This window comes from Acomys minous, assembly GCF_964271855.1.
Source record: "Acomys minous genome assembly, chromosome: 20".
NCBI classification, from domain to species: Eukaryota; Metazoa; Chordata; class Mammalia; order Rodentia; family Muridae; genus Acomys; species Acomys minous.
The window spans coordinates 21,721,922-21,748,988 of record NC_140502.1 but is presented as its reverse complement, the minus strand read 5'-3'; the positions used below and the strand labels follow the sequence as shown (position 1 = coordinate 21,748,988).

Genomic DNA, 27,067 nt, shown 5'->3' with positions numbered 1-27,067 from the left:
TCTCCTCACTCCCATAACATAAAGATAAACAGAGACCCAAAGCCTTGGAACTTCAGCCGGAAGAGAGGGTGGGTCACAGTCGCCCACCCCGACCCCAACCTCCCCCTCTCTTAGTCTCTGGAAACTCATAGACGCCAACAAGAGGAAGAGCCAACGCCCCCAAGGGACACGGCCCTCCCCCCCCCCCCCCCCCGTGCCTGCCACAGACATGCACTGGGGCTTTTCTCAACCCCGTACTTCCCTCTGAGCCGTGGTCCCCTCCTCTCTGCCTCCAGAGATGGTACGGATGCTCCCTACTATGCCTTGAAGGCTGCGTCCTTTGAGTTCACAGGGGTGTTAGCTCTGACACAAACAGCCATCCCGTGGTGGTCACCCCTGGAGCCCTCAGGGTGGCATCTCATGGATGCAGGCCCGTGTGCTCTTTGTGACTTAGAAGCCAGAGGAGGCAGCACTGACACCGGGGTTTTTCTCCTTTTGGTCTGGGAAGAGAGTGGCCCTGATACCTATGGTCACGGTAAGGGGAGGCTCAGTATCTCACAAAGATAAAAGGACCAGTGGCGTAAGCTCAGTAAGGTATTTACTGAACGTATATAAAGCCCTGAGTCCGATCCCCATTAATGTACAGTCTGGGTGTGGTGGCCTGCACGTGTGGTGTGTAGTCCCATCACATAGGAGACCTAGGCAGGAGAATCAGAAATTCAGAGTTACCTTCTATTACAACAAATACAGTTCAAGGCCAGCCTGGGCTACATGAGACCCTATCTCAAAAATAAATAAACACAAACATGTACGAATGCATACAACATGCATACATATAAATAAAGAGAATGAAAACAAATGAAAGAACCCCCCCCACATCTCCCACCCCCCCACCCCCATCCTCAGTGCCCCCGGGGCAGGGCTATGACATCAGAGGAAAGGCTTGGGGGCCATGAGGGAGGTGGCCTAGAGTAGAGCAGGGGAGGCAGGGACTCTGGAGGTGTGAGAGCGTCTAGGGACTAGAGGAGGTTGACACCTGGGCCACCTGAGAGGAGGATGACTCTGGCTGGGGGACCTTCCCGAGCTGTCCTCTTGGCCCAAGCCTTGCCCTGCAGATGTCTTCATGGGAGCAATTCACCACTCTCCTGGCCTTGGCCTCAGAGCTACAGTTGGAAAGAGGAGGAAAGAGGCCTGTATTAGAGAGGTTCCCCCCTGACTCCATGGATGGGACCAGGGGGTTTAAGAAGACCATGGATGCGCGAGGCATCGTGGTGCCCACACCGTGGTGCCCACCTGTTATCTCAGCACTAGGCAGTAGAGGCAAGGAGGTCGGGAGTTCAAGGTCACTCCTGGCTATATACTGAATTCACAGCTGGCTGAGGCCCCAGGCAGTTCCTTAAAAGGAAAAGTGTCTCTTTAGGTTCCTTGGCTGGCCTCAAACCTTGCAATGGCCCCCCTTCAGCCTCCCGGGTATTGGGGGGGATTGGGTATCGGAGCAGGGGGGGGGGATTACAGGTGTGTGCGCCTCACCCAGCTTTCATCACCCAGTTCTTTGTTGTTGTTATGTGTTTTTGAGACCTTGTACTTGAAGAGAGAGAGGGGTGACGATAGGGACGGTACCCTAAAGTAACCATTATTCTACTGCCTTGGCTTCTGGGCATGGGCTGGTCTTGTCATCTGGGGTACCTTGAGGCACCCCACCACCACCACTGGTACCACTACCAGCTCCACCAGTGCCATTACCTTCCCCTTCCTCCCCCCCCTTCTCCTCCTCCTCATCTTCTTTCTTCTTTGTTTCTTCTTTCTCCTTCTTCCTCTGAGACAGGGTTTCAGGTTGTCCTGGAACTCTCTCTGCAGACCAGGTTGGCCCTGATCTCATAGAGACACCGCCCCGCCCCCCCCTTCCCCGCCCCGCCGCCGCCGCCGCCGCCGCCGCTGCCTCCCAAATGCTGGGATTGAAGGTGTGCGCCACCAACGCCTGGCTAAGGCCTCTCTCACTTCTTGGTAGCCAGGAACAGACTTGGGAGTCCTGTGCTGATGAGATGGCTCAGTGGGCAAAGGCACTAGATGCTCAACTCGACACCCTGAGTTTAATGCCTATAAACCACATGGTGGAAGGGAATGACTGACTGACCTTTACAAGTTATCCTCTGACCCCCACCCCCACCACCACATCCTTGCTGTGGCTCGTGCATGCATGCAGGCACACACACACACACACACACACACACACACACACACACACCACTCACACACACTCACACACACTCACACACACACAACACTCACACACACACTCACTCACACTCACACACACACACACACACACACACACACACACACACACACTGGCTCCAGTTGACCTTCCTTTGAGAGGTCCTCACTCTACTAGTGTCCTCCGTTGCTCATGCTATTCCATCGTGTAGATCTCTGGCTGTCCTCACTGCTGCTCAAAGATGGCTCCTCATGCACTGAGCACTTGCTCTGTGTGCTTTCATGACTCCCACTGCCCTCTGTGGTGGCGCGGTCATTATCCCCGTCTTCCAGGAGGTGACACCCGAGGCTCAGAGTAGGAAAGTGGCTTCATAAACATCCAGTGAGTGTCAGCCCACAGCTGTCACTCGGCCACACTGACTCTGGTTGACCACGTAGAAATCTGTCGGGAGCCTGTGGGGGTAACTAACTCAGCATGAGTTACGGACACATTGGCCCTGCCGTGAACTCACTGTGACATGGTGACCAATGCCTTCTTCTCACTGCCTCAGTTTCCTCCCCTGCATCAGAACCACCATCACATAAGGTTTTTTCTCCTCCTCCTCCGCCTACCTCCATTAGGGCCAGGTGGGAACCCCCATTAACTAATTTCAGTGGGTAGAAGACATCACTGTCTTCAATAAATCAATAAATAGATACAGAATAAGTTGCAGGCACAGGGGCATCTAGGAGGGGAGAAGGTGCAGGTCAGTGACTATTGTTACAGTTCTGATCTTAAGATTACGTGGGAGGCTCACACTAACACTATTTTTTTTTTTTAAATATGGGCTGGGGGATGTAGCTGAGTTGGTGGCATGCTTGCTCAGTATGCACAGAGCCCCGGGTCTGATCCTCAGTATCACCTAAAAATCTAGGAGTGGTGGTGCACGCCTACGGTCCATCCCAGCATTGAGGTGGAGGCTACATGGGGGATTCCAGGCTAACCTGGGCTATAGTGGTCCCACCTCAATTAAAAAACAAGCAAAAAACGAGCCAGGTATGGTGGCGCAGATCTGTAATGCCAGGACTCAGGAGACTGAGGCAGGAAAGTCTCAACTTCAAGACAGTCTGGGATACACACAGTAAGGCTTTTCTGTAAATAAATAAATAAATAAATAAATGGGGGAGAGAAGGAGAGAACAGAGGAAGCGCATAAACAAACAAACAAACAAAAAATCAAGTCTGAGTATAGGGCTGGGGAATGGCTTAATGGGTAAAGGTGCTTGCTGCACAAGCCTGGTGACCTGAGTTTAATCCCAGGGGCCCCTATGGGAAAGCCAGATGCTGGTCAGGGAAGGTGGCTGGGGTGAAGGTGCTGGCCACTAAGTCTGATGACCCAAGTTTGATGACTGAGACAAACGTTGTGGAAGGAGAGAATCTGCCGCTGTAGGCCGTCCTCTGACTGGTGCACTAACCCTGCTGTGGCTCATACTGAGTCCCTCCCCCTCCCCCCTCCTCAAGCTCACAGACCAGCTAGCCTGGAGTAAGAAGCGTTCAGAAACAAGAGAGACCCTGCTGTAAAGGAAAAGAACAGGAAGAAATTTGTCCTCTGACCTCCAGACATTTGCCTTGGCATGTTATGTACCCATCTACCCCTCAACACACACACACACACACACACACACACACACATACACACACACACACACACATACACACACACATACACACACACACATACACACACACATACACACACACATACACACACACACACATACAAACACACACATACACACACATACACACACACATACACACACACACATACACACACACACATACACACACACACATACACACACACATACACACACATACACACACACATACACACACACATACACACACATACACACACACATACACACACACATACACACACATACACACGCACATACACACACACACACACACACACATACACACACACACACACACACACACACACACACAATGGTTACCCTTGTGTAAGCCCAGCACTCAGGAACCAGATGCAATCTAGTGAGACCCTGACCTTAAAAAATAAAACAAAGGTCCAGGTGTGAGAAAGGACCTGGGTTTGGGTTGCAGGAAGACTCGGTCAGCTTGCATGGAGGATGTAACCATGGATTTAGGGAGAGTGGGGGAAAGGGGTGGAGTTGGCAGGACCATCGTTTCAAGGGTTGCAGTTTTGAATCAGGGTGTCCTGTAGCCCAGGCTACCCTTGAACTCACTGTGTAGCCGAGGAGAACCTCGATGTCTCGGCCCCCTGAGTTAGAATGAGCCTTGAAATGGCTTCTCTGGGTAGCTTTCCAGGCAGTACCATGGACAGCAACCGCAGCCGCTCAGCACACAGAAATGGCCGGACCCTGCCTGACAAAGTGAATTTCTTTCTGGGCTGTGACTTGGGGGGAGGACATGGGAGATGGGTAGTGCTCCCATGCTCCCCCAAAGTAAGACTTGACCTCTCCCAACAGGAGTGCACATAAGTGGTTCCTGGGTCACACATAAATGCATCACTTGGGGGAAGGAGCTAAAGGCGCGCAGCCTCCAAACGGCCCCGCCTCCGAGGCGACTGTTCTTTCCCCAGGACGCCCTCCCTCTGCCTGTAACAGCTGCGATCCTTGCCTTTGAAACGATCATTTCTTCGCTATTCTTCTCATGTATCATCATCTTCTTCTTCTTCTTCTTCTTCTTCTTCTTCTTCTTCCTCCTCCTCCTCCTCCTCCTCCTCCTCCTCCTCCTCCTCTTCCTCCTCCTCCTCCTCCTCTTCTTTTTGGTTTTTGAGACAGGGTTTCTCTGTGTAGCCTTGTCTGTCCTGGAACTCACTCCGTAGACCAGGCTGGCCTCGAACTCATAGATCCCCTGCCTCTGCCTCCCAAGTGCTGGCTGGAATTAAAGGCGTGCGCCACCACACCCAGCTACCCTTACATTCTTTTAAAATGATTTATTATTAATTTACAATTTTATGTGTCTAAGTGCTTTTTAATGCACGTGTGTATGAACATCATATGTGTGCCTGGTTCCCGAGGAGACCAGAAGAAGAGCTCAGATCCCCTGGAGCTGGAGTCATAGGCAGATGGTTGTGAGGCTTTGTGTGGGTGCTGGGAATCGAACCTGGATCCTTTGCAAGAGCAACAGGAGCTCTTAACTGTTTGGCCATCTCTCCAGCCCCACCTCAACTCCACTCTTGAATAGAGGGTGAAGGAAACTCTGAGGACAAATGACTGTCGGGGTTGACAGGTGCTGTACTCACCTGTTTGGGGAACCAGCCTTGGAGTTGGTGCCAGTCTGTGGGATGTGGGAGCTTGAAGGGACTTATTCATTCAACCTTGATATTCAGGCACCCACTATGTGCCTGGCACTGTTGATTTTCCAGGAATTCCACGGTGAGCAAAACAAAGGATAAGACCTGCTTTTCTGGTTGCTCTGTTTGGGAGCGTTTGTTTTGTTTTTTTTTTTTTTAGATTTTTGAGACTGAGTTTCTCTGTGTAGCCTTGGCTGTCCTGCACTCATTCTGTAGACCAGGCTGGCCTCAAACTCCCAGAGATCCTCCTGCCTCTGCCTCCCCAAGTGCGCCACCACGCCCAGCTTGAGACCTGCTTTTAGAGAGCTTACATTTTAGTTAGAGAGGGGGCCAGTAAAATGACTAGACAGTGACTTAATTCTAAGATGCTGTGTATAAAAGACAAAACCCAGCCACAGGGTGTGTGGCAACAGCAGCTGAGTCCTGGGCATGAGGCAGTGAGTATTCAAGGGGCTGCACCAGGTCAGAGACACTCCTGGGGGATAGATCTCCACGGTCGCTGGAGTATGATGCCTGTGTGGGAAAAGAAGGAAAAGTCCCACCGGGCCCTAGAGACCACGGCAAGGCGGTGGGCGTGTCTTTGGGATCAGCTTCCTGGCCGCGGGAAACGCACTTCAGCCTTTGGACAGCTCCCTGTGCAGGGAGCCCTTTCGGCAGAGTTGCGTGAGAGTCCGCTGGTGACGACAGCTCTTTGTTCTCCTGAGGGCTTTTAGGAGTCTGGTGCAGTGGGAGGTGCTGGGAGTCCACGGAAGGGTCTGCTCCCTGGGAGACTGGTGGGTCTGGGTGCCAGGACTCTCCCCAGAAGACACGTAGTCTGAGATGGGCAGGCTGGCAAGAGTCTCAGTCTTTGTTTGGGGGTCAGCTTTGTGATTGTTCATAACACAAAACAAGACGCATCAGTTTGTATGACGACTTGAAAAATTTATAAGAAGCATCCCCCCTGAGCTTGGCTCTCTCAAGCATGAGGATATGAGGTTACGAGTTTGAGCCTCAGGACCCACTTAAAGATGCTGAGTTCTCACAGTCTTGTAATCTCAGCACAGGGGAGGCAGAGGCAGGATTCCTGAGACTTACCAGCCCAATTGCTGAGCTCCAGGCTAGGGAGAGAGACCCTAGCCTGCTCTCGCAAAGGAGATATTCTAAGAATGAAGCCTCAGGTTGTGCTCTGGCTTCCACACAAGTGTGACATATGTGTGTACTCCTGTACATGTGCACACACACACACACACACACACACACACACACGCACACACTTTGTTGTCTTTTGGGTTTATTTGTTTGTTTTTTTCAAGACAGGGTTTCTCTGTGTTAGCCTTGGCTGTCCTGGACTCACTTTGTAGACCAGGCTGGCCTCGAACTCACAGCGATCCGTCTGCCTCTGCCTCCCGAGTGCTGGGATTAAAGGCGTGCGCCGCCACCGCACGGCTTACATGTTTTTTAATAGGAAGAAAATGGGAGACAATAATAGTCTCTGCCTGTAATACAGTGGCCAGGACTCAGTTGGTCTCAAGTATTCCCAGATGGGTCCCGTGTGAAGACCGACTCCAGCCTCCCTGTCTCCCTCCCGACCGCATCTCTCCATGGCTGCTTGGACCACCATTCCATCTTACTTGCTCTTGCTTCTTTCAAGCCATAGAGCTTCAAGAGCCCGCTGTGCCCATGTTTGCCCCCTGCGCTCAGGTGGAAAGATTGTAAACTCAGAGCCAGCCTGGGCTGCACAAGGAGACTTCGTAAGAGAAAACTAAGAGGGGCATGAGGGCTGAGGAGACGGCTCAGCCAGTCAGATGCTCCCCAGTCAGGTGCTCCCCAGCCAGGGCTCCCCAGTCAGGTGCTCCCCAGCCAGGGCTCCCCAGTCAGGTGCTCGCCACACAAACACGAAGACCCAAGTTTGATCCCTGGACCTGTGTGATAAAATGCTGGGCACAAGCCCGGCGTGGTGGCGCACGTCTTTAATCCCAGCACTCGGGAGGCAGAGGCAGGTGGATCGCTGTGAGTTCGAGGCCAGCCTGGTCTACAAAGCAAGTCCAGGACAGTCAAGGCTAACACGGAGAGACCCTGTCTGGAAAAACAAAAACAAAAACAAAAACGCAGGGTGAGTGACTACAGAGGAATATGCACTGATGCACACGCACTTGAACACACCCACTCACACACACAACACGTCGTTCAGGGAACCACGCCAACCTCCCACTTAAAACCCCTCCTGCTGTACCCAGATTGAAATTACCCGCCCTCCTGAGCCATGTTCGCAAGCTACTCGCTGGATTCCACCACTGAGCAACGTCTCCAACCTCTAAAGCTAATATGGTCTGCAAGGCCTGAGAGGGGCCAGCCCTACCCCGCAGCCTCCAGCACTGCCTGGCCTGGCTCCCAGCACTCAGCTACACCAGCCTTGGGGTCACCACCTCCCGTGTTCCCACAGCCTGGAGCGGCCTTCCTCCCGTGGTGTTCTGTCTTCTGAAGTCTGTTTACAAATTGCTACGTAAATGCACCGCACGGCAGGTTTCTTTCTCTCTACCTCCTCCCCCAGACAGGGTTTCTCTGTGTAGCCTTGGCTGTCCTGGCCTCACTGTGTAGACCAGGCTGGCCTCGAACTCACAGTGATCCACCTGCCTCTGCCTCCTGGGTGCTGGGATTAAAGGCACATGACAGCCTTAATTCTTTTCACATTTTAAAAAAAAAAAAAGATTGATTGATTTATTATGTATACAATGTTCTGCCTGCATGCACACCTGCACACCAGGAGAGAGCACCAGATCTCATTGTAGATGGTTGTGAGCCACTATGTGGTTGATGGGAATTGAACTCAGGCCCTGGAGCTTGCGCTGCAGGCGCTTTACCAATGGCTTCTCTCCCAGCCCCTTTGGAAGAGCAGCTGGTGCTCTTAAAACCTCTGAGCCATCTCTCCAGCCCCTTCTTTTCATATTTTATTTATTTATTTTTTTATGTGTACTGTGTCTGTATTGTGGGTGTGTGCAGGCACCCCTGGAGTTGTTCCAGGTGGTGCTGGGGATTGAACTCTGGTCCTCTGGAAGAGCAGTGGTTGCTCTTAACCATCTCTCCAGCCCCTTTGTGTGTGTGTGTGTGTGTGTGTGTGTGTGTGTGTGTGTGTGTGTGTGTGTGTGTGTTTGAGGCAAGGTCTCACTCTGTAGCCCAGGCAGGCTTGGAATTTGAAGTTCTCCTTCTTCGTCAGCCTCTCAGAGTGCTGGCCCTGTAGGGATACATCCCCATGTCTGGGAAGAGATGCGTGGCAGAGGCCTGGCTCCCCCTCACACAGAAGCCAATGAGGTCAGATGGAACCTAGTGCTTTGCCGAATACCAAGAGACAGATGATAAGCCAGGTGTGGTGGCGCACGCCTTTAGTCCCTGCACTGGGGAGGCAAAGGTGGCGGATCTCTGAGAGTTCAAGGTCAGCCAGGACTACATACTGAAACCTTGCTACCCCCAACCAGGAAGGAAAAAAAGATAAAAAAGAAGGAAGGAAGAAATGGAAGAAGGGAGGGAGGGAGGAAGGGAGGAAGGGAGAAAGGAAGGGAGGGAGGGAAGAAGGCAGGCAGGCGGGCTCTAAGGGCTGTGGGCTGTGTTGTCAAGAAAGCAGAGGGCATCTCTCCCTGTTGGCTATTGGATGACAAGAGGGATTTTAGAGTCTAGCAAAGAGCCCTACAGTTGGTCAGTCGGTCGAGAAGATGCTGAATCTAATCCCTAAGACCCAGCAGGGTGGGGGCGGGGAAGGGTTTTAGGAAGCCAGGGAGAGGAGAGACTAGGGTTTGAATCCTCACTCCACCAGTCACATGCTGTGTGACTCAGGGCTGCTGATGCGGATGCTACCTCTCTGTGCCCTAATTCCTCAGTAAAATGAGATAGCAAAACTCATACCCTTAGATGGCTCAGATAGCAAATCAGACGGGAACACCGCCACCGCCACCACTGCTACCCCACCCCTCTCCCCTTGCTGCTACCGTGGGTAGATGGTTCTTAAAGAATTAATTCATCTGACTTTTTTTGTTTGTTTGTTTTTGAGATGGGGGCCTCGTGTAGCCCAGGCTAGCCTTGGATTTACTATGTAGACTTTGAACTTCTGATCCTGTGGCTTTCGCCTCTCAATGCTGGCATTACAGGCATGCGTCACCACGCCTAGCTTCGTGGGGATCGCCCTCGCTAAGCAAACAGTCTATCTGAATGGCATGTCCAGCCCTGGAACCTTTATTGACTTGGGGGCCATTGGAGAAGCAGTGTTGAGGGGGACCTCCTACCCAAGAGATGTGTTTAAAGGCCGGGAGATGGCTGGGTAGTTAAGAGCAGCTACTGCAGCCGGGCACGGTGGCGCACACCTGTAATCCCAGCACTCGGGAGGCAGAGGCAGGTGGATCACTGTGAGTTCGAGGCCAGCCTGGTCTACAAAGCGAGTCCAGGACAGCCAAGGCTGCACAGAGAAACCCTGTCTCAAAAAACCAACAAAACAAAAACAAACAAACAAAACTGGCAACTACTGCTCTTGCAGAGGACTTTGTTCTGAGCACCCCCATGGCAGCTCACGTCGGTCTGTAACTCCAATTCCAGGGAATCCAGTGCTTTCTTCTGACCTGCGTGGGCTCCAGGCACACACGTGGTGCACATACATAGGTGCGGACAAAACACTCATATACAGAAGATAAAGGGAAATCTTTTTAAAATTAAAAGAGCTCTAGGTTCGAGCCCTGAAGCCAAGGGAGTTGGCAAAAGATGGACACATGGTGCGTCCGAACAGCCCAGAGGTGGGGTTAAGTGTGGCTGGAAGGTAGCCAGGGTAGTGAGGGCGGCCACATATCCCGGCATGTGGGAGTTTGTTCAGGCCCCTAAGTCAGTTGTCCCTGATGCCCTGGAGGCTTGCCCTTGACCTGGGTTCCCAAGAACATCACTGTGCGTACATCCAGGATGGAGGCTAGATTGAAGAGGGCTACTGTTGGCTCTTAGGCCCAAGGCCATCTTCTATCGCAAATGCCAATTCTGTGCCCGGGGACGCCATCTCTATGTCTCCCACCAGGCTAGGGGGTCTGAGGGGGCCTCTCTGAGCTCCCGCGTGCCTCGGCCCTACAGATGAGAGCATCGCCCGTGGGGGCAAACCTTTTGGGTCCCTGTGCAGACCAGGGATAAGGCCGAGGCTGGGTGATATGATTGTTTATGATAACAGGAGGAGAGAGAGGGACACACAGAGAGAGACACAGAGAGAGACAGAGAGAGAGAGAGAGGGACACACCAGGGAGGGTCCCCAGGGATGTCCAGGAGGAAGAGGCCATGGCAGAGGGCCGTGAGGGGTGAAGAATCTCACTCTACTGTCCCCGGTGGGCTGACTACTCCCCCCCCTACGGCTCCCCGGCGGGCCCCCGGGGGACCTCGCTCTAATAATGTATTTGATCGACTCGCCGGCCGCGTACAAGCGATTATTGTCTTGTCGGGAGTCAAACGTATCGATCCGGTGAGAAATATGAGTGGAGCAATGGGGCCCGCGTGTCAGTTACCGGCCCCGCCGGCCCTGGGGAGCCCCCTGCGTCTCCTTTAATTACCGCTCAGCCTTGAGCTCAGCCTGGCCTCCCCTGTGCCACCTCCCTGCAGGCTCCGAGCACCTCGAGTGCCCCCCTCCAGTGCTCCCCAGCGTCTGTTCCCTCCTTACCTTAACCTCTTCTGTGGTAGGAAGGCCACTTCCGCACCATACCTAGACTCATTAAAATCTGCCAGCCCATCCCCTGCCCTGTCATGTGCCCCAAACTCTCTCTGCCCTCCTTGTCTGTCACCCCTCCTTCAGTATCCCAGGCATAGGCTCATTAGACTTCCTGCTCAGCGTGGACAGTGACAGGGGTAGGATTTACCCTCAGGGGACTATGGAGGCCTTCCCACCACGGGCCTCACCTGCAGACCTGGGAAGGTCTCACTGGAAGTGGGCATCCCACCCTTTGCCTGCTCACCATCCAGGGCCCCCCAGCCTGGTGTATGCACTTCTGACATGCACCGATGTTGGGTTGGTAAAGGGTGGGCTGTGGGGGAGGGGCAACTGGTTAGGGTCTTTGTTTGGTTGGTTTCCCTGTGTAGCCTTGAATGTCTTGGACCCTCTTTGTAGACCAGGCTGGCCTCGAACTCACAGCGATCCGACTGCCTCTGCCTCCCTAGTGCTGGGATGACAGGTGTGTGCCACCGCGCCCAGCTTTCTTTCTTTCTTTTTTTTTTTTTTCTTTTTTTGTGGTTAGGTTTTTAATCCCTCCATATCGCCCAAGTCCCACCACTACTTGGATTTCCAACCTCTCGAAAGATAAATCGTAAATGGAAACTGGGGCTTACTAGGCAAATCAGGCTTTAGGACAAGAACCCGCTCCCTTACTGCTGCCTGACTTCTGTGGGGGGGGGGGGGGCGGGGGGGGATGGACCCTCTTGTGTAGAAATTCTGTAGCCAGCTGCTGTGTGGTCTGCAGACATCCTCTGAAACGGGCGCTTCTGACAACAGGATGCTGTAGACTGTAGATGGCTCTGTGTGCAGCACTGAGAGCCGAGTTCATTCCTGGCAGGCCTGCCTGCCTGCCAGGTCTTCGGATGTCCACCTGCACGGGGCTGGGAGCAGAGGGCCCTTCATGGCTGGGCACGTGGGAGCGTGGGCACATGTGGCCAGGCCTGGGACGGCCATGTGTGTAGATGTGCCCTGTGCGGGTGGGTCTGTGTGAGGTAGCACAAGAGGCACCTGTGGTTGAGGGACCTCGGTGCTGGGGCCATCTGCAGAGACGGGTACCAGTGAATCTGTGCGTGTGCCTTCGTGTGAAATGCTGGGGGTTTGAGAAGAAACACTTGAGTGTATATATGTGTATAGAAGGATGAATCCAGGCTCTGTGTGTGTGTGTGTGTGTACACACACGTGTGGTTGGTGGGGGGAGGTTGCTCCATTTAGGGTGTAGAGTGTCCTGGATGGCCCTGGTGTACAGGAGAGCAATGTTTGGGAGCCCCCAAGGCAACTCAGCAACTCGGAACCCTCGGAGCTGAGAGGAAGAAGAGGGCAGTTGGCTCGGGCGCGCCTTTGTCTGCGCCACTGTGCGCCGGAGTCCTGCGCCTTTGTGTGACCCTCGCAGGTGTGCGCGCGGGGCGGCGGGGGGAGGTTGCGGGCCCGGAGGGAGCGGAGGGCGGGGCTCCCTCCTCCGCAGCCAGCCCCGCCCTCCGGCCCATTGACTGGACGCTGCCGCCCTCTGGCGGCCGCAGGGCTGAGAGCGGAGCGGCGGGAAGGACCGCACAGGAAACCTCCGGGACTCAGGCTCAGCTCCACTGCACGTATTTACACTCTGACAGACTTCTAGCTGTCTCCGGCTATGTCTTCGACCCTCTGCCCTCACTGCCACCGCTCATGGGCACTGTTTCTTCTTAGCGGTGGGTGGCCCGGGATGCCTTACCTGTGGCACAGGTCGCAGGCTTTGGTCTGTCCACAGCATCCTGGTTTTTGACTTGGATGCTTCTTGGTCCAGAGACTTTGAGAAAGCCACTGCTCGCTTCTCTGATCTTTAGTCTTCTCGTCTGTGAAACCGAGCACAGAACACTGTCCTGTCACTTGACTTGACACCTGTTACGTGTGAGGCCCCGAGAGAGCCCTCCTCAAACAGACCTCAAATTGTGCTTGCCTTTGTTTTGGTTTGCCCTCGTCTTTTCCCACTCGGTCCCACACGCCCTGGCTCCAGATGTGTTCACTGTCATGCTGCGGGGGCAGGAGGACCGGAGAGACATGGTGTGCCCTCTCCGGCCCCCTCCCCCCAGCAAGAGTCAGTTATTCCAGCCTCCTTGCTTTCCACCCGACCTACCCCCTACCCTCAAATACACTCATGATTTGGGGTCGACTGGGCCGCTGTGGGCCAGGGTATTTTTCCCTTCCGAAGGGGGCGGACCGGCCCTGTGGTTTCCTCCCGGGGTGACTTCCGGCCCAGAGGGCTGGCCCCCACAGAGGGCGGGGAGATGACACAGTTGTTCCCCAGCACTAGCTGGCGGGCAGCATGGTTCACTCCAGCATGGGGGCTCCAGGTAAGAGTCCGATACCTTCTCATGGGTGGAGGGCGAGCGTAGACAGCGCATTCGCCCCGCCGCCCGCGTTCTGCTGCCTACCGCTGCAGACCCCTCCCCGCACCTCCTCAGCTGTCCTCCTTGTTTTGGGGCGCTGTGCTTTCGGACCCTTCCTTCCCTCACTTGGTCCCCTTCCTCCGGCTTCTCTTTGCTGCTGTTTTGCAATTAGGCACTGGGAGCTTCCAATCTGTCTCCCCACTGAGGGGACGGGAGAAGGGAAGGTGCAGGGTGCTAGTGGCAGGACTTCATATGGGCCGCTTGAGTGACCCCCTTGGACCCCGGGGGCTGCCGCAGGGTCTTAGAAGGCCAAGCTGTTGCGTTTGGGTAGTGCCGTTCTCCTCCGAGCTAGTGTGTGCAAGTGTGCATGTGTGCATGCGGGTGTGGTATTCTGAGTCCCGTGCGCCAAGCTCCTAGGTGACAGAAGGTGTGAGCCTCGACTCGGCTTGGCGTGTGCCTGGGGCCTCCCTGAGCACCTTCAAGAACCACTGTCTACCGGGCAGCGCACACTCTTGGCTGTGCTGGGGGCTGCTGTGTGTGGCGTTCCATGTGTGTCCTTAGCCATGACTTCTTGGCTCGGTTCATCCGTCTCAGCGGTCATTTCCTCAAGGAAGTCTGTCCCCCCACCCCGAGACCTCCCCAATGCAAACCGGCACTAATCACGTCCCTTGGTCCTCCTCACCCTGCTCTTGACTACATTTGTGAGTTACTACGAGCTCACCCGGGTGAGCACTGCGCAGGCACCGCGCCAGGTGATTTGTACATAGAGGGTGTGTGTCTCCTCCCAGACTTGGCACTCCAAGTCTTAGCAGTGCGCCAGGAACTGTACCATGAGGCCAGTGATGCTGGCTGGACACAGGGCTAGGAAATGGCAAAAACCCACTGCTTCACGCTCGCTTTCCTCGGCGTGACTCTCTGGCCATGGCTGAGTGTGTGTTGAGCTCCCGGGTGACCGTAGGTGTGAGTCGGGGCTTGGGGTGTGTCTCTCGGATGTGCATCAGCGTGTGGGGGCATCGCCGAGCCCCTTCGACAACGGCTGTTTACCGGACAGTTTATGCTGGACGGTGCGTGCTGGAAATATGTCTGGGCCAGGCGGGCTTCAGATCTGCTTTTCTGGAGCCCCGAGTCCGATGGAAAGGACGGTTGGGCAGTGGTCAGGGCTGGGATGCGGGGAGAGGCCAGAAGTTATTCAGTTCGGCTGTCGCGGTGACGGGGGTGGCCTCCTGGTGGAGCTGTCTGAGCTGGGATATAAATGGTGGAGGTGGAAGATACAACTACAGACTGACAGGTGTTCATTCATGAGGTGACTGTGGTTGTACACGCGTGCACCTGTTCGGTGTAGATACGAAGCTCAGACCGTCTGCCCAGGTACAGTGGCTTTGCTGACGACGCGCCCTTCTTTGAGGTCAAGTGAGAGCTTGTAGGTACTGGACAAAGCGTTAGACCCTTTACTGGGGATTTCTAGAGGGCGGGGGCATAGGGGGATGGGGGCATGGGGGTGGGGAAAGGGTCCTACCCAGGAGAACTCTTACGGGTTTTTTCACCATGTAGCACTGACAAGAATCAATACACTGCGAGAGTGTGAGTAATACGCGTCTCGTGGCCTCGGGCAGATCGCTCACCGCCTCCTCCTCCTCCTCCTCGTCTGCGAAGTGTCTCAGGGGTCTTCGCGGTTCTTTCTCAGAATGATCCGACTCTGGACACGAGTGTACGCGCATCACGTGTGTCCCTGCCTTCGACTGCGTGAGTGTGTGCATGCCCGTGTGCCACTCTGGGTGTGAGTAAGTGCGTGTGTGTGCGTGCATGTATCTGGATGGGTTTTTCTTCTCGCACGCCGGTCTGTGGCGTCCTATCTGTGTGTTTGTCTCCCTGTAGGCCTGGTGTCTGTAAGTGTGGGAGTGTGCGGGGGTGTGCGCTCACACATGCAAATGTGAGTGTGGGCAAGTCTCTGTGGAGGTCAGAGGTCAACCTCAGGATGTCAGTCCATGCCTTCCCTCTTGTCTGACACAGGCTAACCGGTTGGCCAGCTCCTAGGAGTTCCCCATCTTCCATCTTGCCATCTTGTCTGCACTGGAATAGCAGACACACGTCACTGCACTTGGCTTTTTGAAAATGGGGTCCTGGGGACTTGAACTCAGGCCGTCATGTTTGCCTGGCAAGCCCTTTGTCTACGAGCTTAAGGAAAGTCTGCTTTGGCGATAGGGTGGAGGTTTGATTTGTCAGGTGACAAAAATCAAGATGTTGGGCCCGGTGTGGTGGCGCACGCCTTTAACCCCAGCACTCAGGAGGCAGAGGCAGGCGGATCGCTGTGAGTTCAAGGCCAGCCTGGTCTACAGAGTGAGTTCCAGGACAGCCAGGGCTACACAGAGAAACCCTGTCTCTAAAAAAATCTCCCCCTCCCCCCCAGATATAATCAGGATGTTGTAGACAGGTTTTCTTGTTTTGTTTTGGGATTTGGGAGTGGGAGGGGGCATTGAGACAGGGTCTGTCTATGTAGCCCTGCCTGTCCTAGAACCTGCAACTCAACTATGTAGACCAGGCTGGCCTCAAATTCGACATTCCTCCTGTGTCAGTCTATGGAGGCTAGCAAGCAAGCAAGCATGAGCTAACACGCTTAGAGCTCCATTTTCACCAGGACACTTGCCACCACCTTCACCCAGACACCTGCTTCAGCGGCACATAGGTTGACCTGGGCTCTCAGATTTTTAAAAAAATGTATATGGAGTGTGTGCACGCGAGTGTGTATGTGCGTGCACACACGTGAGTGTGCACTGCTATAGCCAGAACTCAAGGCTTCGTGCATGCACACCAAATGTGTTCCTATCACGGAACCACACCCCCTGCCCCGGCACTCAGAGTTTTAAAAGTCCCTCCAGGTGATTTTAAGGTGCTCCCGAGCCCTGGCACCTCCTGAATGTTCTATTACACACAAAAGTCGCGTAGCTATTTGCGGCAAGGGGGGCTGCCATGCAAGCATGACCGCGTGAGAACTGTGCCGCACGTAAGGCGTCCGGGGCCGTGGCAGACGGAATCTGCTTTGGATGGTGTCAACCTTAGTTTACCTTTCGTGCATTCATTCATTCATTCCAGTCTGAGGCTGTGAAAGGTGATGCCCTTGACATCACTCTTCTCTTGAGATCCACACATATCTATGTTGGGGTGGGGGTGAGGGTGGGGTGTTGCCTTGCTGGCTGTACCTTGTGGGGGCAGTACCCATTAGTCATGTGTCTGCTACCAGAAATCTCCAACCCTCCCTCCGGACAGCACAGAAGTGTTCGGTCCCTTGAGGTTACCTGGGACAGCTGGGAGGCTGAGAGAGGTGTGAGGTGACACTCCTGGGGAGGGCAGGGGGCCGGGCCTGCTGGGCCCACAGAGGTTCCCGGTAGCAGCCAACCCTGCCCGTGGGGGCTCCCGGGCCATGGACTCTGCTGTGGAGGCAGAGGACCCAGGGGACAGGCCAAGTGGGGCCAGGGGGGTGAGGGGCAGCCCTCGGGCTCTCTATATTTAGCCCCGTTTTCGGTAAGCGCTAACGAGAAGCTAGACAAAGCCTGCTAAAAACTGGCTGAGGGAAATGCAGAGAGGAGAAGTGAAAGTCGGGGAGGGAGGGCCGGGGAGGGGAGAAGGGACCTAGGGTCCCAGCCCTGAGCCATTTGGGGCAAGCGAGGGTGAACTCAGAGCTTGGGCAGCTTGGGGTGGGTCTGGCCTGAGGCTGGTGGAATTTAAGGGACCAGGCAGCTCTGAGAAAGCCTGGTACTTTACCTTGCCAGTTCCTGAAAAAAAAAAAAAATCTCACGTTGCCTAAGGATGGACGGGGAGGGGCAGCCATTAATACATATGCAACTTTTGTATGTGTTTGAGCCTTCGGGAGGTGCCAAGGTTCGGGAGCACCTTAAAATCCCCTGGAGGAACTTTTAAAAATCTGAGTGCCGGGGCAGGGGGGTGTGGTTATGTGATAGGAGCGCTTGGTGTGCATGCACGAGGCCTTGAGTTTTGGCCATAGCAGCACATATGCACGCGCGCGTGTGCACACACACACTCACACGCATGCACACACACTCATACACATTTCTTAAAAATCTGAGAGCCCAGGTCAACCTATGTGTCGCTGAAGCGGGTGTCTGGGTGGAGGTGGTGGCAGTGTTCGTGATTAGGGCTGGTTCCGTCTGGACTGAAACTGAGGCAGAGCCCTCAATAGCTGATGCCCGTGACGCCAACACCGGCATCATTTGGCTTCCGGTGAAAACGGAGCTCTAACCGTGTGTTAGCTCAGGCTTGCTTACTAGCCTCCGCGGGCGGATACAAGAGGAATGTCGAATCTGAGGCCAGCCCGGTCTGCATAGTGAGTTCCTGGTTATCCACCTTCCAGGACAGCCAGGGCTACACCGAGAGACCCCATCTCAAAAACAAAAACTAAACAACAACGCACAGCACAAAAACAGGCCAGGGCCGGTGACACAGGCCGTAAACCCAGCTACCCAGGAGCCTGAGGGCAAGAGGATTGCAAATTCAAGGCCAGCCTGGACAAATTACCAAGATCTGGTCAGAAGATTTAAAAAAATAAATAAATAAATAAATAAAAAAGGGAGCCAAGAGTTCTTGCCTAGTATGGGGTCTGAACTCCAACACCACATAAACTGGGCATGGGTGCATCCAGGTAGTCCCAGCGCAAAAAGCAAGTTGGGGGGGGGGGGAAGACCCAGGGTCCAAGGTCATCCCTTGAACGTAGTGAATTTTGAGGCCAGCCTTTGCAACAGGAGACCCTGACTCTAAAAGGGAGGGAGCTGTTACTGTAAGTCACTTGTCTAGCGTGGTTGGGGACTAGAGTTGAATCAATCAGTCAGTCGATGGAGCCCTGTTTCATCCTCCATGAGAACGAGTCCACCCTTTCTCGCCAAGTGTGGAGTGCTGGGTCATGGTGTGAAATTTTAGGAAGGATAAAGCAAACAGAATGGTGGTGGTTTTTTTTTTTCCCCTCTTACCTTTTGTCCCGAGCTACCATCCCCTCAAAGGGCAGGGGCAGGGTCGCTTTCTCTAGGTGGACAGGGCATGGTGGGGACCACAGTCGGGACCAGGGAGGGCTGTGCAAAAGAGGGGTCACCGACCGTCATCTATGACAACCCCAAGATCAAACCAGACTTGCAGCCAGGCCGTGGTGGCGCACGCCTTTAATCCCAGCACTCGGGGAGGCGGAGGCAGGCGGATCGCTGTGAGTTCGAGGCCAGCCTGGTCTACAAAGCGAGTCCAGGGCAGCCAAGGCTACACAGAGAGACCCTGTCTCGAAAAACCAAAACAACAACAACAACAAAAACAAAAACCAAGAACCCCCCCCCAAAAAAAAACCCAGACTTGCTTTGGATGAGTTCTCAGACTGATAAGAGAGACACATGTGTCCCAGAGGGCCACAGCCCTGGATGGTGATGAGAGATGATGGAGCAGAAAGAACTGAGCACAGACGGTGGGATGGCAGGGAGACTCTGGTCTCTGAGCAAGGGCCATCCATCGGGGTGGTGGCTTCCTAGAGGACACCGTGTGCTGGGTCCCGGAGCACGAAGGGTCAGGCAGTCGGACAGAGGGACCAATGTGCATCAGAGCTTCAGGGGAGGACCGTGGGGAGGCAGCAGGATGGGAGAGAGACCAGGAAGAAAGAGCGAGCCTGTGGGGGACGGACCTCAGCAGGCAGGGACCTGCTCTGGGCTGGTGATGACTCAGAAGAGGTCCTTGTCTGTGAGAGAGGAAACCGGGACGCGACGCCACCGCGCTGGGACTCGGGGCGTGCAGCTGGAGGGCAGGACCGATGGGAGGCTTGGGCCGCTGATATGAAAGTTGTCACCAAGCAGGTGGCTGAAGGGGTACGGATGTGTTCTCCTGTAACTCTGGAGGCTGGAGTTCCGAGCGAAGGTTCCAACAGGGCCCCGATCCATCCAAGGCTTGTGTCTGTGGCTTGCAGTGACTGCGTTCTCCTAATGGCTCTGTGTGGTCCTCCCTCTGCGTGTGTCTGTCTGTCTGTCTGTCTGGTCTCCTCTCCTCTTCAGTCATCCCCTCTCCCTCCCTTTCAGCTCTCAGCAATCCTCCTGCCTTTAGCTTTCTTGGTACGGGGATTGCATGCAAGCCAAATTCCTCCTCTTATAAATGACAGCAATCGGCCAGGCGGTGGTGGCATTCACCTGTACTCCCAGCACCCTGGGAGGCAGAGGCAGTTGGATCTCTGTGAGTTCCAGACCAGGCTGGTCTACAGATTGAGTTCCAGGACAGCTAGGGTTATACAGAGAAACCCTGTCTGGAAAAAGATAAAAACAAAAACAAACAAAAGTTATAAGTGATAGTAATCGTATTGGATAATAGCTTTATTTTACCGTATATATGTTATTAATGATCCTACTTTTCAAATCAGATGTGGTGTTATAGCTTTAATCCAAGAATGGGGGAAGATGAGGAAGGTTATGGGTTCTATCTCCAGCCCCTGTAATCCCAGCACTCAGGAGATGATGGGAGCGGAAGGCGTCAGAAGTTAATAACTATCCTTGACTACATAGCGAGTTCAAAGCCAGCCTGGGCTCCATGACACTCTGATAGGGCCAACAAGATGGCGGCGGCTCAGTGGGTAAAGGTGCTTGCCGCCAAGCCTAAGGACCAGGGTTCAGTCCTGGAACCTGCATGATGAAAGGAGAGAACCTTACTCCTTCACGTCATCCTCTGACGTGTGTATGAATACGCACAAGTGAATCATTAGACATTTTGAAATGAAGGCAGACAGATCTCTGTGAGTTCGAGGCCAGCCTAGTCTACAGAGTGATTCCAGGACAACCCAGGGCCACACCCAGAGAAACCCTGTCTTGAAAAACGTTGAAGAAGAAGAAGGAGGAGGAGGAGGAGGAGAGGAAGAGGAAGAGGAAGAGAGAAGAAGAAGAAGAAGAAGAAGAAGAAGAAGAAGAAGAAGAAGAAGAAGAAGAAGAAGACGACGACCAGCACACATGGCTTTTGGGAGGGACCAAGCTACCTCACAGCAGAGGGCAGGGTTGAATGTGGGACTTCCGGGATAGAGAGGTCAGAGGCTGCCCCGTCTGTGGGCTGCAGAGGTATTTATTTGGCCAGCTGTGGCCCTGTCAGGTGGCTTCCCCAAGCACAGAGATATGGCCTCTGTGTTGAAAACAGTGAGGAACCGGACACATGATGTCAAGGCTGGTGGCCACACCCTGAAGGCCAGGCTAGGGGACCTGGATATTTCTTGCCCGGGGAAGGGACAGCGCCATCTAGCACGCAAGGCTGCTGAATCAGACACAGGAGCTGGTGAAGCAGAGTGGGTGTGTTTCGGGGTCGCCACAAAGGGGTGGGAGTCCGGACCCAGGGAGGGTTGGTTAGAAGCTGCCTGGAGAGGGGCTAAGCTCCGGGCACGTTGTGACTAGCGTTGCTTGTTGCCTGGCTCCCCTGCCCTCCTCAGCCCTCACTTGCCCTCCCCAGCCTATGCCTTTATAGAAACATGGAGTGGCTTGTGTTTAGCTTCTATTAATGTGCGTGCGCAAGAGCATGCCAGTTCCCATGTGAGAGTGCACATACATACATATACATATGTGCCTGTGTGTATGGAGATCAGAGCTCAAACTTGGGTGTCACCCTTCAAAAGCGAGTGCACCTTATTATTTTTTTTTTTACACTATTTACGTGTGTGCGGATGCACAGAAGCTATGTATGCATGGGGAGGTCAGGGGATAACCTGTGGGAGCAGGTTCTCTTCTTCCACCGTGTGGGTTCTGGGAATTGGACGTAAGACCTCGGACTTTTAGAGGCAAGAACAGTTACCTCATGAGCCATCTCGCCAGCCCTTTGACTTATTTTTGGAGACTGGGTCTCTCACTAGGACCTGGGGCTCATGGATTAGGCTGGGCTGCCTGGCCTGCTAGCCCTGGGGTCTGTCTCTTTCTCCTTTCCCACTGTGCTCATCATTTGATTGATTGATTGATTGATTGATTGATAATGACCACACCCAAGCATCATCCCACAAGAAGCTAGCCCAGGGTAGTCCCAGCAAGATGCCAGCCCGAGCTATCTTTCTAGTACCCTGTTGAAATACAGTATACAAGCCAGGCCTGGGGTGGTTCAGCCTTGCAATTCCAGCACTCCAGAGGCTGAGGCAGGAGGATTGCTGTGAGCTTGAGGGCCACCCTGGGCTAGAGTGAGAAGCTGCTTCAAAAACAAACCAACCAAGGAGGGACTGAGGGCTTGCCTGGTATACACAGAGTCTTGGGTTCCATTCTCCACACCATATAAACTCTGCATTCCCAGTGCTTCGGAGGTGAAGGCATTGGGGTCAGAAGTTCAAGGTCATCTTCAGCCACTTAGAGAGTTCGAGGCCAGCCTGGTCTACAGAGTGAGTTCCAGGACACCCAGGGCTACACAGAGAAACCCTGTCTCAAATCAACCAAACAACCAACCAAACAAACAAACAAACAAGACAAAGAGCATAGTGAAGTGCTGGGATTTAAGCAAACAGCTTGGTGAGCTCTGACATACAAAGACCCTCCCTACTGCCTCATGCCCCCAGAAGTACTCACTTGTGGGACTTTGATTGCCTGAGCACAGGGCCCGAGCTTCTAGAGGGTTCTGAGCAGTTTGTTTGTTTGATGTTTTTATGAAGTTTTTGTGTGTTAATGTGTGTGTGTGTGTGTATGTGTGTGTATGTGTGTGTGTATATATATATATATATATATAATATTTATTTATTTATTACTAGAGCACAATGTGTGTGTGGAAGTCAGAGGACAATTTTCAGGAGTTGGTTTTCCCGCTTTCACGGTGGGTTTCCGAGCCTGAAACTCGGGTGTCAGTGTTCCATGGTACATCCTTTATATCCACCGAGCTGCCACTCCAGCTCTGGTTTGTTTTAAGACGCGGTCTCTCTTGTAGCCCAGGCTAGCCTCAGACTTACAGTGTAGCTGACTTACAGTGAGCCTTGAGTTTCCCATCCTCATGGCTTGACCTCTGAAACCTTGGGTTACCAGCCATTGTCACCATGACCAGCCTAGTTTTCTGGCTCTTAAGCTCAGTGTATCGGACTCACAGCTGTCTGTTTGCATTTGTGTTCAGGCACTTTCACTGAGCCTGCAGCACCCAGTAGTGTGTGCGAAGCGGGAGTTTGCCCATTTTCACTGATGCAGCGTGCTTCGTTGTATGGACATACCACATTTTGGTTATCTGGTCTGCACACAGGCTGTCGGGTCTGAACATCGGTGCCTGGGCCTTTGGCGGCAACTTACTTTTTCCTGTGTGTGTGTGTGTGTGTGTGTGTGTGTGTGTGTGTGTGTGGTATTGGTGTATATGTGTGGTGAGTATATATGTGTGTGTGTGTTATTGTATGTTTGGAGGGGTGGTGTGTGTGTGTGTGTGTGTGTGTGTGTGTGTGTGTGTGTTACTGGGAACGGAACCCAAGGCCTTATGCTAGGCTAACACTCCACCCTTGAGACACATGCTCAGAGCTTCCTCTGCCCATCGGCTACCCAGAAGTGGAGGTGCTGGCTTCTAGGGTGGCCAACTCCTCTGCTCTCCCTGCAGTGTTTACTTACACTCACACATGCACAGTGCCCAACACTCACTCACTCGTGCACAATGCCCAACTTGGCTTTTATTATTTTTTCTTTTTAACTGTGTATATGGAGGGGCCAGTATGTACATGTGTCTGCAGGCTTTGGAACCCCCGAAGTTACAGGCGGGGTTGTGAGCTACCAAGCATGGGTACTGGGAGCTGAGCTCCGGCGCTCTGCAAGAACAGTACTTACTCTTAGCCTGTGGGCCGTCGCCTGCCCCCCTCCACCTAGCTTTTGGATTAGGGGTCTAAAACGCGAGTGGGTAGTGTTTCACCTCAAGAAATCCTCAATTCCGAAATTTCCTAGACTTTCTGTTTTTCCTGGTGCAGAGTTCTCGGGCACACTTTCGCCTGCCTTTGAGACTTTGGTGGGGCTTTTGGGTGATCCAGGAGGGATGTTGTGAGCGAGGTCCGAGACAACTTGAGTCAAGGTCACGTGAAGGACTTGGAGTCTGGGCTGAACACTCGAATATGGGTTGAGGCACAGGAGCTGAGAATAGTGGGCGGGGCTGGGGGGGGGGAACCAGGGGCTGGGGGGGGGGCAACTCTTGCCGCAGCCCAGGCCCAGGCAGGGCATGAGTCAGTATCTTGACAAGGACAGCATGGACTGATGAAGAGGAGGCCGGAGGGGTCCAGATTAGGAGAGAGACCCTGGATTCAGAACCCCAGGGTGCTGCTGCCGACGTACTGTTCGGCGTGGGTTGGCAGCCCTCGCCGCCTCAGCTTCGTCAGTGTGAGGTGGAGACTCTTCTGCACTAGTGTGGCTCATGTGTCCCGTTTGGCTCTGTGCTGGGTGGCGGCAGACAGACACCTCTGATGTCAGGTGTCAGCCTGCAAGGACCTTCCTTCCTCTAGCGCCTGGTTCACTACCTGCCACCTTCCTCGGCTTCCGGAAGCCACAGAATGCGAGTAGATTTGCGAGCCCAGCTGGGATTCAAGGCTTTGGGGGCCCTAAAGTCTAGAGTTGTTTTTGAAGAGTAGGGTCAGGGTAGAAGTAAGGTGAGGCCGGCAGGCTTGTGGTGTCAGGCAGGACGGAAGGCCAGTGGGAGTTAGGTGGGGACACGGGGGGGGGGGGGGGACAGGGAAAGTGGCGGGTCAGAGGATGGCTGAATCACACCCTGAGATCTGACAGCTCCCTGCTTTGGGGTTCCTGCAACCCCATCACATCTCGCTTGCCCTCCTCAGAATGGAAAACGTGTCTCACTTGAAACCTGGCAGGGCAGGACCAGAGCCTCGGCCACTTGCCTGGGGTCGGAGGCCAGAGGTTGTTCGGGGTTCCTTTATGGGGCCCTGCCGTCCCCTCGCAGACTGCAGATGTCTTCTTGTGCTTGTGTGAACTTATCCCACCTCCCCCCCCCCCCCCGGTGCCTCACGGTAGGTGACACCTCCTGTACCTCTTTTTTTGGAGGTGTCCTTTCTCATGAACTTTCTGAAGTGTCAGGGTTAGGAGCGGGGTTGGAAAAGACTTAGTTGCGGGTGGGGCTGGCAGAAGAAGGGACCTTAGCGCCCCTCCTGGCTTCCTCTCTCTCCCCTCCAATCTTCTTATTTCTTCTCTGTTCCCAGAAATAAGAATGTCTAAGCCCCTGGAGGCCGAGAAGCAAAGTCTGGACCCCCCATCAGAGCACACAGGTGAGTGTGGATGGGCAGATGCAGGGAAGAGGGCAGACAGGCGTGGGGAACAGTGTGTAGGAACGGCTGGCAACATACGCGCCCGCCCCCCTCTCTCTCTCTCTCTCTGCAGACACGGAAAGAAATGGACCCGACGTTAACCATCAGGTCAGGCTCGCTCAGCTGCCCTGGAGGGTGGGAAGGGAAGGACGGAACAGTGGTTGGGGGAGGGGGTGGGTGAGGCAGGTGTCCAGAATTTTTCACAACACCGTTCCCGTCTCCTTGCCCCAACTCTCTCTCCACAGAACCCCCAGAATAAGGCTTCCCCTTTCTCTGTGTCCCCAACTGGCCCCAGCACCAAGGTAAGCAACCGTGGGATCACACGGAGAAGTGGGTGGGACAGGGAAGGAAACATGTCTGCCCGGGGACCCAGGTCCTACAAAGGTACCGGTGACAAGGTTCCTCCTGCCCCTCCTCACCCTTGGGTTCCCGCCCCGGGCTTGTGACTCACCCAGTCTCCTTCCCCTTCCCTAGGGGGGTGGGGGTGGCCAGGGAAATCCCCCCCGGAGCCCCAGGGTGATAACAACAGGAAGTCAAGGCTCCACCCCCATCCCGACTTCCCTGGCCAAAGGGCCTGAAGCACCCCTGTACCCTGTCACACGCACATGCACAGACCCTCACACACACTCACGTACTCACACATATACACACACTCCCACTCTCACACGCGCGCGTGCGCGCACGCACACACACACAGACACACACTCACGCACGTGCATATACCCACTAAACAAAGACAGGAGCACACAGACACACACTCCCAGACTCACACTTATACACATACTCACACACACACACAGGCGTGCACACACTCGCACAGCCAGCACACACACACACACACACACAGCCAGCAGGGAGCAGGCTAAGTGAAGTTGGCCGACCCAGGATGAAGGATGAAGGGGATGAAGGAGAGGGTGATGGAGACGGGGCTTGTTGCTAGGCACTATGGGACTTGGGGACTGGTCTGGGGGTCCAGTCTCCATCCAGCCTGATGGTGGGTAAGGGCCACAGACAGGTTCAGACGCCTAAAAGGAGAAGCCAGGGTGGGGACATGGACAGATAGCCCTGACCAGAGAGGTGCCTCAGAGTGCTCCCCACCCAACCCTGCAGCCTAGCTCTGTAGCCATGGGAAAGTCACTTCCTGTCTCTGGGCGGCTTAGTTTCTCCTTCTCTGACGCTGAGGGTGGGGTGGAGGGGGCAGCCAGGACAGCTTCTGTGCTCCTCTCCTAGCCTGCTGTGTCCCCAGTGCTGGGAGGACAAAACGGTTTGGGAGGCAGATGTCTTTTGTACACAGTGCTTGGATCCAGGGCCCAGGTCAGAAGGGCGCCCCTGTTCTTGACTTTCTGACCTCAGCCCCAGCAGTGCGTGCCCCAGTCCATCTGTCCGTCTTTGCTCCCAGCAGCAGCCTTCTCTGGGAAGCCGGTGAGAGACAGTGAGGGGGCCGCCCTCCCCTCCCCAGGCCTGGAGCTTTCCCACACTTCACCCTGTTTCTCTGGCCCTACCTTTGCTTCTCAACCTAATCGCCACCTCCTCTGCACCAGGGTCCCCCCCCCCCCCCCCCCCCCGCCCCGCAGGCTCCCCTCCCAGCCCCACCCCCACCCCTTCCCCGTCCTCACTGAGGCACACTGGGTGCTTCCAGCCCCTGTGAGCCGCTGTGGATTGTTATTTACATAATAATTTTGCTTAAGTGGCTCGATTTAAAAAAAAAAACATTTTATTATGGAAAATGTGATACAGAAATAGACAGATGCGTGTACCCCGCAGGAACCCATCAGTCAGTTTCAACAATTACCAAGTCATTGAACGGCTTCGGTTTTCAGCAGCTTGAATAAATGGTTTTTAAATGGAAATTTCATGAATGGAAAACCAGAATCACTTACCATGGAAATAAATACAATGATTATTAAATTCTACCCCAAGTCCCTCATGTGCGGAAGCGTCTAAGCCCAGGGCCTCTCCTCCTCCTCCTCCTCCTCCTCCTCCTCCTCCTCTTCCTTCTCCTCTGGTTGAAAGGGAAGATTAGCTTAAAATATCATCACGGTCAAGTGTGGTGGGGCGGATAATCAGTCCCCGCTCACTCTCCGGAAGCCCAGGTGAGAGGCCAGCCTGGGCTGCAATAGTATAAGTTCCAGGCTAGCCCAGGCAACTTAGCGAGGACCCTGTTTCAAAACAAAACAGTAAGCCAGGGATGTGGTATCAATGGCTGAGTGCTTGTCTAGCTTGGTGACCTTTGACCCCCACCA

The 27,067-nt window shown here is 54.2% G+C and overlaps 1 protein-coding gene across 4 annotated transcripts in view; it reads left to right on the top strand.

The window, feature by feature from the left end:
- Positions 1-27,067, top strand: part of POU2F2 (POU class 2 homeobox 2) — a 91,709-nt gene that overhangs the window by 34,929 nt on the left and 29,713 nt on the right. For 3 of the 4 annotated variants that reach the window (XM_084771530.1, XM_084771529.1, XM_084771531.1), the window contains exons 1-4: positions 13,494-13,543; positions 24,720-24,785; positions 24,898-24,932; positions 25,070-25,126. In XM_084771530.1, the coding sequence (XP_084627656.1) occupies positions 13,516-13,543; positions 24,720-24,785; positions 24,898-24,932; positions 25,070-25,126 (186 nt within the window). In that variant the 5' untranslated portion in view covers positions 13,494-13,515. Of the gene's footprint in view, positions 1-13,493; positions 13,544-24,719; positions 24,786-24,897; positions 24,933-25,069; positions 25,127-27,067 lie in introns of those variants that run through there. The other variant, XM_084771528.1, reaches the window with a different exon arrangement.